The sequence below is a fragment of the Pavona decussata genome, unplaced genomic scaffold (genome assembly GCF_977016875.1).
Source record: "Pavona decussata unplaced genomic scaffold, jaPavDecu1.1 SCAFFOLD_58, whole genome shotgun sequence".
Lineage (NCBI taxonomy): Eukaryota > Metazoa > Cnidaria > Anthozoa > Scleractinia > Agariciidae > Pavona > Pavona decussata.
The window spans coordinates 4,593,749-4,609,963 of NW_028145480.1; the positions used below are offsets into that span (position 1 = coordinate 4,593,749).

The 16,215-nt window shown below is 37.9% G+C and overlaps 1 protein-coding gene across 1 annotated transcript in view; it reads right to left on the reverse strand.

Moving 5' to 3' along the window:
* The window catches only part of LOC146479799 (uncharacterized), a 52,200-nt gene that overhangs the window by 28,133 nt on the left and 7,852 nt on the right, over positions 1-16,215 (reverse strand). The window contains exons 10-32 of the mRNA XM_085110650.1: positions 15,649-15,790; positions 14,524-14,876; positions 12,806-12,947; positions 12,417-12,557; positions 12,025-12,215; positions 11,432-11,573; positions 10,767-11,119; positions 10,009-10,150; positions 9,620-9,760; positions 9,229-9,419; positions 8,632-8,773; positions 7,968-8,320; positions 7,221-7,362; positions 6,832-6,972; positions 6,436-6,626; positions 5,832-5,973; positions 5,169-5,521; positions 4,419-4,560; positions 3,122-3,450; positions 2,613-2,754; positions 2,074-2,417; positions 881-1,022; positions 123-454 (exon numbers count right to left, since the gene is read on the reverse strand). Coding sequence (XP_084966776.1) covers positions 123-454; positions 881-1,022; positions 2,074-2,417; positions 2,613-2,754; positions 3,122-3,450; positions 4,419-4,560; positions 5,169-5,521; positions 5,832-5,973; positions 6,436-6,626; positions 6,832-6,972; positions 7,221-7,362; positions 7,968-8,320; positions 8,632-8,773; positions 9,229-9,419; positions 9,620-9,760; positions 10,009-10,150; positions 10,767-11,119; positions 11,432-11,573; positions 12,025-12,215; positions 12,417-12,557; positions 12,806-12,947; positions 14,524-14,876; positions 15,649-15,790 — 4,833 coding nt within the window. The remainder of the gene's footprint in view (positions 1-122; positions 455-880; positions 1,023-2,073; positions 2,418-2,612; positions 2,755-3,121; positions 3,451-4,418; positions 4,561-5,168; positions 5,522-5,831; positions 5,974-6,435; positions 6,627-6,831; positions 6,973-7,220; positions 7,363-7,967; positions 8,321-8,631; positions 8,774-9,228; positions 9,420-9,619; positions 9,761-10,008; positions 10,151-10,766; positions 11,120-11,431; positions 11,574-12,024; positions 12,216-12,416; positions 12,558-12,805; positions 12,948-14,523; positions 14,877-15,648; positions 15,791-16,215) is intronic.

Consider the following 16,215-nt stretch of genomic DNA (forward strand, 5'->3'; position numbering starts at 1 on the left):
GCTTGCAAGTATCTCTATAGATATAATCAAATACGCGATAATATTTATTGTAAGTGATCGAGAAAAAGGTTGGGAACATTGTCTTTGGCGGTCCCTCAATATTCAATTAATAGAGCTCTAACCTGTCTATTATTATAAGGCTCGTAGCTCCCTTCATCGACTCTGTAGGAGAGTGAGTAGCTGGTGGTCCACCAGTTTCCATTGTCTCTTCCCTGAATAGCCATCCTGGTCACCTTCGTATTCTTTCCAAGGTCAAATTGTATCCATTCTCCTTTATTGGATGACTTGGGAGCCCATCCTCCAATATAGCTTCCTTGGGTGACTTTACGCAACCTTGCTCTCTCTGGTCCATAGTACTGATTGTATTGCGAAGAAGCAACTATAGCACCGTCTGGAATCTGACCATTTTCTAGTCCGAGGGGCGTGACACATACCACCTTTGGATTTTCAAACCCTGAGAAATAAAATGTTCATTTTAAGTCAATTAGCTTCTTTTGCAGTAAAATTACCTTGTCGCTAACCTGCATTATTCTACTTATTAACCATTTAATTACTGTATGACCTTCTTCGACCAGAATTTTCCCTATGAGTTGATCAATGGCTGTGATTTAATTTTCTGACCCTAATAAACCAAAAAATCTCCCATTCCAGTCAAGTCTTTTAAGTGAGAAAAACCAAACGATTTAGCTGCGTATAAAAAGAATACGCCTTCTATAATACGTAAATGTCCACAAAAAGGTGTCCGCGCCTTAAAAAAAGTCACTTTTAAATGACTTTAAAAATATGAGTTTTAAAACTCTAGCAGTCATGCCAGACTGAAACATAGCCTTCTGCGGTTGTTTATAGCAAAATGTGGTATATAGTCTGCTAACATACATACCTTCTCTGCATCCATAGAATTCAGCTCTCAGAGATATGTAGCCTTGCCAAGTCATTGGGTTAATACGAATAAACTTTGTAATAATTGCATTCTTTAGTTCATGGCTGACGACACTATAACGGTCTGTGTTACCAGCAAAAACCTAAACGAAAGATAAAAAAATTGTATTTGTAATTAAATAAAAACTCTTATGTCGCCTTCTTTTATCGTCAATATAGTTTGACAGGGAGCAAGGATGTGTTAATTGTGAGACAATAGCTCGGATTCATCGTTTGAATCTAATGGATCTTTAATTTGTAACAACAGATTACGATCGAATGAGTGTAACGAAACATTCAGGAAAGTAGATTTTTTGGGAAAATCACGAACCATTTGGTCAAATGTTCATGCACAGTAAAAATACTTGGCCTCGTTCTCGCACTTAGGCAAAGACCCTTTGTAAGAGGGTTTGCCCTCTCAGTCTGCAAGAATTAAACTTCAAATTACAGAAAAAAAATCACCAATCAATCAATCAATCAACGCACCCTCATCTCCATCTTCCGCGCCAGCAAATAATTGTGCACACTGATTTTTGTAGTTTTCTAGCCCTCATCTTTGCTAGAGCTTGTAATACCTTATTGCTACCTCATCGTTTGTTAGTTATTAGCCAAGTTTTTGTGCTTTTGAATACAAACTGCCATGAACAATGGCCAAAGTCTTATCCCAGACGGAATTTAGTTTCGGTTCATCTCAAGCGTTCTGGCAAACAAGCTTGGCTGTTGGCAACGAATCGACGTAATCAAATGTTATTTACAACCCCACAGAAGAAAAAAATTAAATTACATAAGTTATAGAACCTGATGACACGCTGACAGGGTTTCCTTTTTTACAATTCAAGGGTGAGATGTTGCTTATGAAGCTAAGTATGGGGTTATATTCCAAAATCACCCGCATCTGAACATACCAACAGAGACCAAAGGTGTCCTGAGTTGAGTGACGTTTGTCGGAAAATTCCATAAGGTAATTTAAAAGTCTGACGTTTGAATTTCTCACGAATAAGGACTTAAGTATCATATCCTGAGCCTTCCTAAATTTACACATTTAAGTCTCTGGATACCGAGCTAAACTAACGTAAAACACCCGTCTCCCCTCTACAGCAGTAGCCGAACCGTTCCATTTTAAAATAACTTTGTTAAACATACCACCACAGTTACCTTCGTTGTGTTATTCTCTTTGTAGTCCTCAAAGAAAACACCTTCATAGCTGAATGCAAGACTGTAAGTCTTCACCCACCAACTACCATCCTGTCGTCCCTGTGTCGACAATCCAGTGACCTTTGTGAAACTTCCAAAATCAACTTGAAACCATTGAAACTGGTCATTTTTTGAAACAGCCCAAGCACCGTACGCGCCGCTTTTTGCCTGGAAATGCAGCCTTCCATTTTCAGGACCCATATATCCATTATACGTAGTCGATGCGGTGATTGCTGAGTCTGGGATTTGGTAGTTTTGCATTCCGAGTATCTTCTTGCATTTTTCCGTCTCTCCAGGGGTAACACCTGGCAATGGAATGGTGTAAAAGTAGATCACTTCTAATTGCCACCGACATTAGGACATATAGTTCGCCAAATTTGAAACAAGAGCGTTAAACACGGAGTGTTTAGTGTGAGCCTCCAGAAACAAATAAACAAAAACAGGTACCTTACTTTTCATGGAAATCAAAGAGAAAGTCCAATATAAAGCATCAAACCTACCTTCTCTGCAGCCAAACAGCTCCACTCTCATGCAGATGTGTCCATTCCAAGCCGTAGGATGAATTCGTAAATAGCGTGCTATGATTGGCTGGTCTAGAATGCGACCCTCTGCTGTGCCTCGGTCCATGTTTCCAGTTATTTCCTTTTAAGAGTACATAACACAAAAAAATATTGTGATTCTTATCATTTGGAAAAAAACCCTCCAACCAGCTATAATGAAGGTTACGTCAAGAAAGGGTGCGGGAGCCTTTTTGCTCAAATTGAGATTTCGTATTTAATAAGACTATATTGAAAAGGATTTACACTGCCAACAAGAAAGAAAGATTGTTCGCAGGGATTGTAGTTCATACAAATACGGAATTACTTTTTCATATTACGTAACTTCCGGGTGTAGTTCGATGATAAGCGGCTTAATTCTTACCCTTCCTTAGTCGTTGACGTTTTCTTTTACACATCAGACCGTTGGTTTTTATTATTTTCTCAAAAAATAATGGGATATAAACACTCACTTCTCCATTTTTGTAAGACTTGAATCTTCCACCATCGCTGTAACTCAGTTTATACTTCGTCACCCACCAGTTGGCGTCGTATCGTCCCTGAGTCGCGATTCTGGTAATCTTTGTTATCTTCCCCATGTCAATCTGCAGCCACTGTCCAACATCCGCATGCTTGGACGCCCAGCCACCGTAATAACTTCCCTCTGTTTGCTTGTTCAACCTGCTCCTTGCTGCTCCGAAGTACTGGTTATAGTCGGACGATGATTTTAAGGCTGAGTCGGGAATTTCTCCACTTTGCATGCCAAGAGCATCAGCGCAGACGATTTTAGGTGCATCGAATCCTGCAAAAATAAAGATCGAGATATATTAGATATGATTGATTTCAGTGTTGATAATCCTGATAGTCTTAATTCTTATGAATTCACCTGAGTGTATCTTACTTATTCCACCAAGCAGTAGAGAAGCAATAACGCATTTTTCAGTAAAGGAAACCTTGTCAAACGTCTTCAGACCCAGGATTTAAACATTTGTAATTGCTAAAATTACCTTGCAGTCAAGCGTTCTAAAACGGTCCTAATTAAGTGTACTAAGGGTTATGTGAAAAATAATTGATAGACCTCGGTAAGGTTTGATAGAAGCGTGCATCTCCGCGTTGGTGAAGTAACTACCTGGTCATTTGATGCAAGCAGTTACTTCACCAGGTTAGTTACATGTAGACAAGCAAAAACGAACGATAAAAGCCGACGTTTCGGTGTCATCATGACGCTATGTCAAGGTAACTTGTGGAGAAAATGCAAATAGTAACAAAGATTTAAAGCAGTGTTGGCGCTAAAATTAACATAAGAGAAAGTGCGAAAATAAAAAAAAAACTATGCAAAGGCTTTCGCACGAATGAAGTCCGATTGCACGTTCAGAATGAGTCTTTCTTGTCTATTAAATAATGTCTCGTGCAATAAGCAGTCAAACGTATTTCTGTATTTCTTAAGGACCACGGAGCGCCACAGCAGGTCATGGAGGTCATAAGATGTTACATTTAATACTCTTGAGCAAACATTTCTTGTAACTACCAATTTATCATGTACTCACGGCTTCAAGATTTTTCTTGCTGTTTTGTCTCAAAGAATACCAAATGGCACCTCGAAGCTCTAGAGAAGGATTGAGCCTGGAAGTGGCCAGTTTGGTAACAAAAAAAGCAGAAGGGTTTTGTTCGTTAGAATTACCTCTCTTTATTTGATACGTAAGAAGAGTCGGCTTCAATAATTCTAAATTGGTGAGATTAGGGAAGTAGCTCTATTCCGATATTTCTTACCTTTCTTGCAACCATAAAACTCCGTTCTCATAGAAATGTGTCCGTTCCAAGACTCTGGATGAATCTTGAGGAAACGTGTGATGATTGGTTTATCCAGTACATTCCTAACCACCGTGTATCGGTCAGAATTGGCGTTAAAAATCTGTTAAATGAGAGGTTATGTTTAGATCAATGTACGTTTTGATACTGTGAATGAGACAACACAGAAGAAACGTTACAGCTTACAGCTGCAATACATTGGAAAACCATTGTATATATCGCGGTAGCCATGGGGTGAAATGTGGGTGGCTTCTTAGCATTTATCTACTTATTTGTTTGCTGCATAGAATATACTGGACTGGTGTTCTGAACTTCCGATGCATTTTAAGCATACTCTTCGATATCTCCAAAAAAAAATTATATAAGAATGTTCAGAGGGATTAACTTGTCAATCCTCTGTGAATTGTAAAACCTCGACCAGAGACGCTGCAATTTTCTTTTGCCAATCTCCCCATTTGTTATAATTATCCAAAACGTTCGTTTCACCCTCTTGTTCACCGTATATCAAGCTACAATATAGCATTGCCATCGAGATTGTAACATTACAGTATGGCAATATGTCAGTTATGTAAAGTGTTTGAGTTACAAAATATTGGGGAAGATCCCACTAGTGTCTTGACTTTTCAGTTTACACACAATTATTATTATTATTATTATTATTATTATTATTATTATTATTATTATTATTTTATTTTTTTTTTAATGAATTACCTTTTTGTAGCCGTATTTGTTGGTAACAGTCTCATAAAAGACTCTATCGTAACTGAATGAGAGACTGTAGGTTTTCACCCACTGGTTAGAATCTTGTCTTCCCTGGGTCTCTACAGCAGAGATTTTTGTCCAACTTCCAAAATCAACTTGAAACCACTGAAATCGATTGTTAGCACCTGCCGCCCAGCTTCCATATTTACCACTACCAGACGAAAGAAAATGAAGTCTGCCAACATATGGTGCATATGTATTGGCATTAGCAGAACTTGAAGCCGTGATAGCTGAATCTGGTATGTTTCCAGATTGCATTCCAAGAGCATCCATACATTGTGCTGGTTTCGGTATGGTGAACCCTTCAAAAATAAAAATTTAATTCACGTAAGAAAAACCTTCTCTTCCATATTTTCTTTATTTATTAGTGCACTACACTTGCATTGCCTTGGTTTGTATTGCTACGCTGAATGTATTAACCTTTTCCTGTTGCAATGCTTTATTTACTCATTATCGTCCTTTTTCTTCACTCGTGTAGTTATTCACCCATCGAAATTTTTAGTTCTGCTATTGTGAGTCTTATCATGTTAAAGACAAAAGCGTAACCTTCAGCTTTAATAAATATAAAATCTAATATATTTTAATTTGGTTGATACTTAAAAGAGCGCATACCGTCCGTGCATCCATACAGCTCCACTCTTAATGATGGATATCCATTGAAAGTCTTCACGTTGATTTTAATGAATCGAGCGATGATAGACTTGTCAAGGATGCGGCCCACTGCAGTTGTATAATCTGTGTTGCCTTTTAGAACCTACGTATGAGCGAAATAATTTATCATTTTCTGATACAAGTACAGGCTACGGGTGGAAAAATAACAGAGCCTTTTCCTTTGGAACTATTGGTGTTCTCAGTTAAGAGACGTTAAAGGAAGAACAGCCCATCTCCCATACATACTGGTGTCAGTACCTTTCCTTCGCCAATGGAAATAAATGTGAAGTTATATCTATTTCAACTACGTACAAGTGGAATTACGAGTCGATCTTTCCACTTAAAAAAGATATATAGAATTATGTATGCGATGAAAAACAAATTTGTCTCTCATCATTTCTTTCATCTTTTCCAAAATTCTAGGTCTTTTTGTCATGAGACTGGAATTGGACGAAAACAAACCTACTTTAAATTATCTTTCATACAAGTTTGATATTGATCCTTTTGAATTCTTCATATGGTAACGTAGAAAACCCTATATCTATATATCTACTCATATGTTTACCTCGCCATTCTTGTATTGTGTGAAATTTGCCCCGTCATTACTGTAAGACAGTGTGAAGCTCGTTGTCCACCAGCCTGCATCAGCTCTTCCCTGATGAGCGATTCTGGTTACCTTGGTTACCTGACCCAAGTCAATTTGCAGAAACTGATAAGCGTCCTGGTATTGAGAAATCCATCCTCCATTAAAACTTCCTGAAAGTAAAACATATGTTGACTTACATTATGAAACATTTAAAGTCTGAGAGAAAATTGAAATGCTGTGTCATAATAGGCCTTGGTTAAAATCTTCACAACGTTGTTTATTTGGTGCTCCTTGAGTTGTTTTTATTGTTTGTTGTTGTTGTTTTAGAAAGCCGTAATAGAGTACAGATATTAATATTCTTGAGGTTTTACTAACCATCCTTTTGCTCGTTAAGCCTTCCACGCTCTGGTCCCCAGTATTGATTATATCGGGAAGATGCTACGATAGCAGAATCTGGTATCTTGCCATTTTCCATTCCCAACGGTGAAGCACACTCTACTTTTGGAATTTCAAACCCTGTGGTAAATAACGTAGAGCCAACACGTTTAAGCATTCATTTCTAACTTGCTCTCTTAATCAACTGTCATCCAAGGCTTAAAATCGAAAAGCAAATGCTGTTGGACATCGTTGTCGATCCTTAGTCGGTTTTCAGAGCTTTGAAAGAATGATTTATTACTGGTAGTAGTCATAGAGGACTCGTCGGCTTCGGTTTGTCATATTTATGTAAACGCGCGCCATAGTAGACGTTTTGAACATCAACTTACCTTTCCTACAACCATAAAACTCCGTTCTCATGGAGATGTGCCCATACCAAGACTCTGGATGAATCCGGATGTAGCGTGTTATTATTGGTTTATACAGTACATTCTTCACCACTGTGTATCGGTCAGAGTTGGCGAGGAAAACCTAGACATAAGTGTAAAGCGGAATACAATTAGGCCACTTTAGCTTCCCACATATTTGGCCCGAAATTTGCGTTTTTATCATTTTTTTTTTTTTTCATCTACATCATCACGTGTCAAGTTTTTTTGAAGTGGTTAAGTGTTGACATTTTCTACCTATCTGCTATTGTACATCGTTCCCTTTAGCATAAAGAAACGTTTCGAATACTAAGCGCCTTGAATCTCAGACACTTTCCAACCAAACGGTGGTATATTTTTAAAATGTGCTTGCTCTTGACTGCGGAGAGCTATAACACGTTTTTTTTTATTGAACGGTCAAATTTTGCAATATTATTTCGAATCATTCTTAGTACCGATTAGCACTACAATGGCAAAACAATGAAAACTACAATACTCTTAAATAACGCCCACGCACTTCTAATTAATGTTACATTTATAGGAAACCGAAAATACCATCTGTGTACCAAAACTCTGAGAAGGATTCAAGTTATATATATAAATTACTGGTATTACCACGTGCCAGTTATACCATTGCCAATGTAAATTCTCAGACATTTAACTAAAGATACAAAATGGACCTTGAAACGAATATTTACGATCTATTATTACCTGTTTTGACCCGTGTTCGTTGGTAAACGTTTTGAAAAATACACCATCGTAGCCGTATGATAGGCTGTAGCTTTTCACCCATTGGTTAGAATCTTGTCTTCCCTGAGTCAATACGGCCAAGATTTGTGTCCAGCTTCCAAAATCAACTTGTAACCACTGGTATAGATTGTTAGCTCCTGCTGCCCAACTTCCGTATTTACCACTGCCAGAGGAAAGAAAATGGAGTCTACCAACATATGGAGCATAACTGTTCGCATTAGCAGAACTTGAAGCCGTGACAGCTGAATCTGGTATGTTTCCGGATTGCATTCCAAGAGCATCCATGCACTGTGGTGGTTTAGGTTTGGTGAACCCTTCAAAATTAAAAATTTAACACACGTAAGAAAAAAACAAATTTTATATATATATTTTACTTATTACTGCACTAAGCTTGCATTGCCTTGGTTTGTATTGCTACGCTGAATCTATTAACCTTTTCCTGTTGCAATGCTTTATTTACTCATTATCGTCCTTTTTCTTCAGTCCTGTAGTTATTCACCCATCGGAATTTTTAGTTCTGTCATAGTGAGTCTTATCATGTTGAAGACAAAAGGGTAACCTCCAGCTTCAAATTACAATAAAGTCTAAGATATTTTAATTTGGTTAATACTTAAATAGCGCATACCGTCCGTGCATCCATACAGCTCCACTCTTAATGATGGATATCCATTGAAAGTCTTCACGTTGATTTTAATGAATCGAGCGGTGATAGGCTTGTCAAGGATGCGGCCCACTGCAGTAGTATAATCTGTGTTGCCTTTTAGAACCTTCATATCAGCAAAATAATTTATTATTTTATGATACAATTACAAGCTGCGGGTAGACTGACATCATAGAGCCTTTTCCTTTGGAACTATTGGTGTCCTCAGTTAAAGAAAGAACAGCCAATCTCCCATACATACTGGTGTAGTCCTTTACTTCGGCAACGGAAATTAATGTGAGGTTATACCTATTTCAACTACGTACAAGTGGAATTGTGAGTCGATATTTCCACTTTAAAAGGAAGATATATAGAATTATGTATGCGATGAAAAGTAATTTTGTCTCTTGTTTTTTGTTTAATCTTTTCCAAAATGTTAGGTCTTTTTGTCATGAGACTGGAATTGGACGAAAGCAAACCTACTTTAAATTGGCTTTCATACAAGTTTGATATTGATCCTTTTGAATTCTTCATATGGTAACGTAGAAACCACTATATCTATATATCTACTCATATGTTTACCTCGCCATTCTTGTATTGTGTGAAATTTGCCCCGTCATTACTGTAAGACAGTGTGAAGCTCGTTGTCCACCAGCCTGCATCAGCTCTTCCCTGATGAGCGATTCTGGTTACCTTGGTTACCTGACCCAAGTCAATTTGCAGAAACTGATAAGCGTCCTTATATTGAGAAATCCATCCTCCATTAAAACTTCCTGAAAGAAAAGCATATATTGACTTCAATTATCAGAGGAAATTTAAAAGCCGTGTCTTTAGTTGTTGGTTACAATCTTCACAACTTTAGTTGGTGCTTCTAGTGTTGTTTTTATAATTGTTTGTTGTTGTTGCTGCTGTTATTATTGGTTTAGATAGTTATGATAGAGTACAGATATTTTATTCTTAAGGTTTTACTAACCATCCTTTTGCTCGTTAAGCCTTCCACGCTCTGGTCCCCAGTATTGATTGTATCGGGAAGATGCTACGATAGCAGAATCTGGTATCTTGCCATTTTCCATTCCCAACGGTGAAGCACACACTACTTTTGGAATTTCAAACCCTGTGGTAAATAACGTAGAGGGAACACGTTTAAGCATTCATTTTTAACTTGCTCTCTTAACAAACTGTCACCCAAGGCTTAAAATCGAAAAGCAAATGCTGTTAGACAGCGTTGGCGATCCTTGGTCGGTTTTCAGAGCTTTGAAGAATTGATTTATTACCAGTAGTAGTCATAGAGCACTCTTCGGCTATGGTTTGTCATATTTATGTAAACGTATGCTATAGTATACGTTTTGAACATCAACTTACCTTTCCTACAACCATAAAACTCCGTTCTCATGGAGATGTGCCCATACCAAGACTCTGGATGAATCCGGATGTAGCGTGTTATTATTGGTTCATACAGTACATTCTTCACTACTGTGTATCGGTCAGAGTTGCCAAGGAAAACCTGGACATAAGTGTAAAAGCGGAATACAATTAGGCCACTTTAACTTCCCACATATTTGGCCCGAAATTTGCGTTTTTATCATTTTTTTTTTTCATCTACATCATCACGTGTCAAGTTTTTTTGAAGTGGTTAAGTGTTGACATTTTCTACCTATCTCCTATTGTACGTCGTTCCCTTTCCCTTTAGCATAAAGAAACGTTTCCAATACTAAGCGGCTTGAATCTCAGACACTTTCCAACCGAACGGTGGTATATTTTTAAAATGTGCGTGCTCTTGACTGCGGAGAGCTATAACACGTTTTTCTTTTTTTTGTATTGAACGGTCAAATTTTGCAATATTATTTCGAATCATTCTTAGTACCGATTAGCACTACAATGGCAAAACAATGAAAACTGCAATACTCTTAAATAACGCCCACGCACTCCTAATTAATGTTACATTTATAGAAAACCGAAAATACCATCTGTGTACCAAAACTCTGAGAAGAATTCAAGTTATATATATAAATTACTGGTATTACCACGTGCCAGTTATACCATTGCCAATGTAAATTCTCAGACATTTAACTAAAGATACAAAATAGACCTTGAAACGAATATTTACGATCTATTATTACCTGTTTTGACCCGTGTTCGTTGGTAAACGTTTTGAAAAATACACCATCGTAGCCGTATGATAGGCTGTAGCTTTTCACCCATTGGTTAGAATCTTGTCTTCCCTGAGTCAATACGGCCAAGATTTGTGTCCAGCTTCCAAAATCAACTTGTAACCACTGGTATAGATTGTTAGCTCCTGCTGCCCAACTTCCGTATTTACCACTGCCAGAGGAAAGAAAATGGAGTCTACCAACATATGGTGCATAACTGTTCGCATTAGCAGAACTTGAAGCTGTGATAGCTGAATCTGGTATGTTTCCGGATTGCATTCCAAGAGCATCCATGCACTGTGGTGGTTTAGGTTTGGTGAACCCTTCAAAATTAAAAATTTAACACACGTAAGAAAAAAACAAATTTTATATATATATTTTACTTATTACTGCACTGCGCTTGCATTGCTTTGGTTTGTATCGCTACGCTGAATCTATTAACCTTTTCATGTTGTAATACTTTATTTACACATTATCGTCTTTTTTCTTCAGTCCTGTAGTTATTCACCCATCGGAATTTTTAGTTCTGCTATTGTGAGTCTTATCATGTTGAAGACAAAAGGGTAACCTCCAGCTTCAAATTACAATAAAGTCAAAGATATATTAATTTGGTTGATACTTAAAAGAGCGCATACCGTCCGTGCATCCATACAGCTCCACTCTTAATGATGGATATCCATTGAAAGTCTTCACGTTGATTTTAATGAATCGAGCGATGATAGACTTGTCAAGGATGCGGCCCACTGCAGTAGTATAATCTGTGTTTCCCTTTAGAACCTTCATATCAGCAAAATAATTTATTATTTTATGATACAATTACAAGCTGCGGGTAGACTGACATCATAGAGCCTTTTCCTTTGGAACTATTGGTGTCCTCAGTTAAAGAAAGAACAGCCCATCTCTCATACATACTGGTGTACCTTTACTTCGCCAACGGAAATTAATGTAAAGTTATGTCTATTTCAACTACGTACAAGTGGAATTGTGAGTCGATATTTCCACTTTAAAAGGAAGATATATAGAATTATGTATGCGATGAAAAGTAATTTTGTCTCTTGTTATTTGTTTAATCTTTTCCAAAATTTTAGGTCTTATTGTCATGACTGGAATTGGACGAAAGCAAACCTACTTTAAATTGGCTTATATGCAAGTTTGATATTGATCCTTTTGAATTCTTCATATGGTAACGTAGAAACCACTATATCTATATATCTACTCATATGTTTACCTCGCCATTCTTGTATTGTGTGAAATTTGCCCCGTCATTACTGTAAGACAGTGTGAAGCTCGTTGTCCACCAGCCTGCATCAGCTCTTCCCTGATGAGCGATTCTGGTTACCTTGGTTACCTGACCCAAGTCAATTTGCAGAAACTGATAAGCGTCCTGATATTGAGAAATCCATCCTCCATTAAAACTTCCTGAAAGAAAAACATATATTGACTTCAATTATCAGAGGAAATTTAAAAGCTGTGTCTTTAGTTGTTGGTTACAATCTTCACAACTTTAGTTGGTGCTTCTAGTGTTGTTTTTATAATTGTTTGTTGTTGTTGCTGCTGTTATTATTGGTTTAGATAGTTATGATAGAGTACAGATATTAATATTCTTAAGGTTTTACTAACCATCCTTTTGCTCGTTAAGCCTTCCACGCTCTGGTCCCCAGTATTGATTATATCGGGAAGATGCTACGATAGCAGAATCTGGTATCTTGCCATTTTCCATTCCCAACGGTGAAGCACACACTACTTTTGGAATTTCAAACCCTGTGGTAAATAACGTAGAGGGAACACGTTTAAGCATTCATTTTTAACTTGCTCTCTTAACAAACTGTCATCCAAGGCTTAAAATCAAAAAGCAAATGCTGTTAGACAGCGTTGGCGATCCTTGGTCGGTTTTCAAAGCTTTGAAGAATTGATTTATTACCAGTAGTAGTCATAGAGCAATCTTCGACTATCGTTTGTCATATTTATGTAAACGTATGCTATAGTATACGTTTTGAACATCAACTTACCTTTCCTACAACCATAAAACTCCGTTCTCATGGAGATGTGCCCATACCAAGACTCTGGATGAATCCGGATGTAGCGTGTTATTATTGGTTTATACGGTACATTCTTCACTACTGTGTATCGGTCAGAGTTGGCAAGGAAAACCTAGACATAAGTGTAAAGCGGAATACAATTAGGCCGCTTTGCCACATATTTGGCCCGAAATTTCCGTTTTTAAAATATCCTTCATCTACGTCATTGCCTGTCAAGTTTTTTTGAAGTGATTAAGTGTTGACATTAGCTGCGTATCTGCTATTGTACATCATACTGTTCCCCTTTAGCATAAAGAAACGTTTCGCATACCTAGAGGCTTGCATCTGAGACACTTTGGAACCAAACGGTGATATATTTAATAAGTGTGTTCCAGGCCCGTAGCGGGGGGAGGGGCAGGGGGGGCTTAAGCCCCCTCAGAATTTTTGGAAGTTAAAAAGCAATGTGCCAAAAAATATATAATTAATACAAATTAATGTTGAATTCTGACGCTACAAATGCCTTTTCACAACCTTTAATAGTCTGTTTACTACCTGTCAGTTTCCTTCGCTAACAGGCACTCCCATCCGGCTCGTAAATCGGAAATAAGAATCAAAATGGATTGAAATCAACCAATCTGAAGCCGTGAAAGCTATCGAAATAAACTACTTGTTTCCTTAAGACATCCGCTCATTTTAAGCAATACAAATGTCCTTAGTTTATAACAATTTAGTGTTCCCGCGCTCTCACACAAAAAAGCCACACAAATATGTCCTCAAGACCAGAGAAAAAAAAATTCTTCTGCAGTCGGATTCTTACTGCCCAATTCCAAATTTATAAAGAGAAAGAAAAATTTGTCGTCGTTTGTCTACGTCCTCCTTCAAACGTGAAATTAGGAAACTTCACGTAGTAGTCCACGTTAAAGAAAAGGCAAAACCTTGCACGTAAGAGTGTGATTCAAGTGCAAAGTTATTGTTTTACTTGCTAAATCTACTTTTTTATGTTCTCGTTGCATCTTAAGCCGCCGTTACACGTTGAAACTTTTAGCTGAAACTTGTGTGCAACGGCGAACGAGACCAGTTTCACGAAGTAGTGTTCACGGTGACTTTCTTGTTTTTTCACCATTGCGACCGTTACGAGCCTTTGCAGAAGTAGAAAGCGGTTCTACTTTACATGAAACTTGTCTCGCAACGGATTTCACGAAACCGACCATGTTACATGGTGCAACACCTGCTGAAACATGTTTCGCAGCGCCGTTGCACACAGGTTTCAGCTAAAAGTTTTAACGTGTAACGGCGGCTTAAACGCCCAAATCAGTCTGTTTTTGAGTGACGGGGGGGGGGGGGGGTAGTTTTCACCATTTTGCTAAGCCCCCTCAGTTGCTTTAACCTTGCTACGGGCCTGCTGTTCTTGACTGCATTGAGCTATAAAACGATTTTTTTTTTTCATTGAAGAATCAAATTTTGCAATATTATTTCGAATCGTTCTTAGTCACCACTACAATTGCAAAGCGATTAAAATTGTAACACGCTGAAATAACGACCTCGTACTCATAAGTAATGTTACTTTTGAAGAAAAAACGAAAATACTGTGTACTAAAACTCAGAGAAGATTGCAAGTTATAGATATAAATTACTGGTTTAACCAAGTGCCAGTTATACCGCTGCCGATGTATATTTTCAGACTTTTAACTATAGATCGAAAATATTACCTGTTTTGACCCGTGTTCGTTTGCAAAGGTTTTGAAAAACACACCATCGTAGCTGTATGATAGACTGTAGCTTTTCACCCATTGATTAGAATCTTGCCTTCCCTGAGTCAAAACGGCCAAGATTTGTGTCCAGCTTCCAAAATCAACTTGTAACCACTGGTATAGATTGTTAGCTCCTGCTGCCCAACTTCCGTATTTACCACTGCCAGAGGAAAGGAAATGGAGTCTACCAACATATGGAGCATAACTGTTCGCATTAGCAGAACTTGAAGCCGTGATGGCCGAATCTGGTATGTTTCCGGATTGCATTCCAAGTGCGTCCATACATTGCGGTGGCTTAGAAGTGGAAAAACCTTGAAAATGCAAAAAACGTACGCAACAGATAAAAAGGATGACTTTTTTCCCCGCTATTTTAACCTACACCAGGTTCATGGTAGCTTAGCTTAATGCTACTCTCGGTACGTGTCCAAGAACTAATTTGCAGCTAAGCTAATGTATTATTGTCTCATTTTAACCAAAAAGATCAAAATTCGCTTGACACTTCCTTTGGAACTAATGCCTTATGCTATTGAGGGAAACCTCCTTATATCGTGCTCACTACTCTCATACGGCGGCCTATTGTTAAAACTCAATTAAAGACGGAAGGCGAAATAAATACTAAGGTATCTTTGCGAGGTTTCTGAATGTCTTGGAAAAGCAGATCTTACCAAGGACAATTGGAATCCAAAACGAAAATGGGAGTAACCACGCATTTTTCAGAACTAATCATGCAACAATGATTCTTAAACGTTTCAATATATAAGACAATGTAGGGTATTTCATTTCGAAATGAAGCCCAGTTACCTCAGAAAAGACGCGTGGCTTAACCCAGTTTTCTTATTTCGATTTCAACAGCCTTCGCTTAGACCTGCCTTTCCTACATAGTCATAATCCGTGCAAAAATTCTTTCCTATTAGTGGCCACCGTCCTTAAAAAAGCCGAGTTTCTCGGACCATCACGAGATGCGTAAACGAATGCCTAGTAACAAAAGGGGGCACCATCCTTAAGAACGTCTAGCGTTAGCTGCTGCTACAGCTTCTAAAAACGAAAAAACGAAAGTTGTTCAGATAACAAAATTCCACTTACCATCAGTGCAACCATACAACTCCACTCTCATTGACGGATATCCATTATACGTTTTGACATTGACTTTGATATATCGAGCAGTGATTGGTGGAGACAAGATGCGACCCTCTGTATTAATGTAGTCTGTGTTGCCTTGCAGAACCTTGAAAATATTCGAAACCCTTTCAGCAAGTATATTTTAAGACATTTCTGCTAAGAAGTTGCAGAAAATACCAAAAACTTAAGGTTCCAATGATCTCTAACTTATTTATAGTACTCCTTTCACCCTTTTTTGCATGTATTTAGGAATAAAAATTAGCGATAAGAGTTTTGCACAACGTTTCGATGTCGCCATGACATCATTTTCAAGCGAAAAAACTAAAGCATGTAAAACCAGAAAACAAGATCTACGCCGTATGCCCGAAATTCAGCACAATTGTAAACTACAGGTGAAAGACATTATCATGTTTCTTTGAAAGAAATCCAATGTATGTTTTGTTTTTGTGTTTGTTGAGGGAAAGTTTGATATCATTTTCTTGGAAGAAACCGACTTTAATTGTCTTGGGTCAGATCATCTTTTAGGGGATT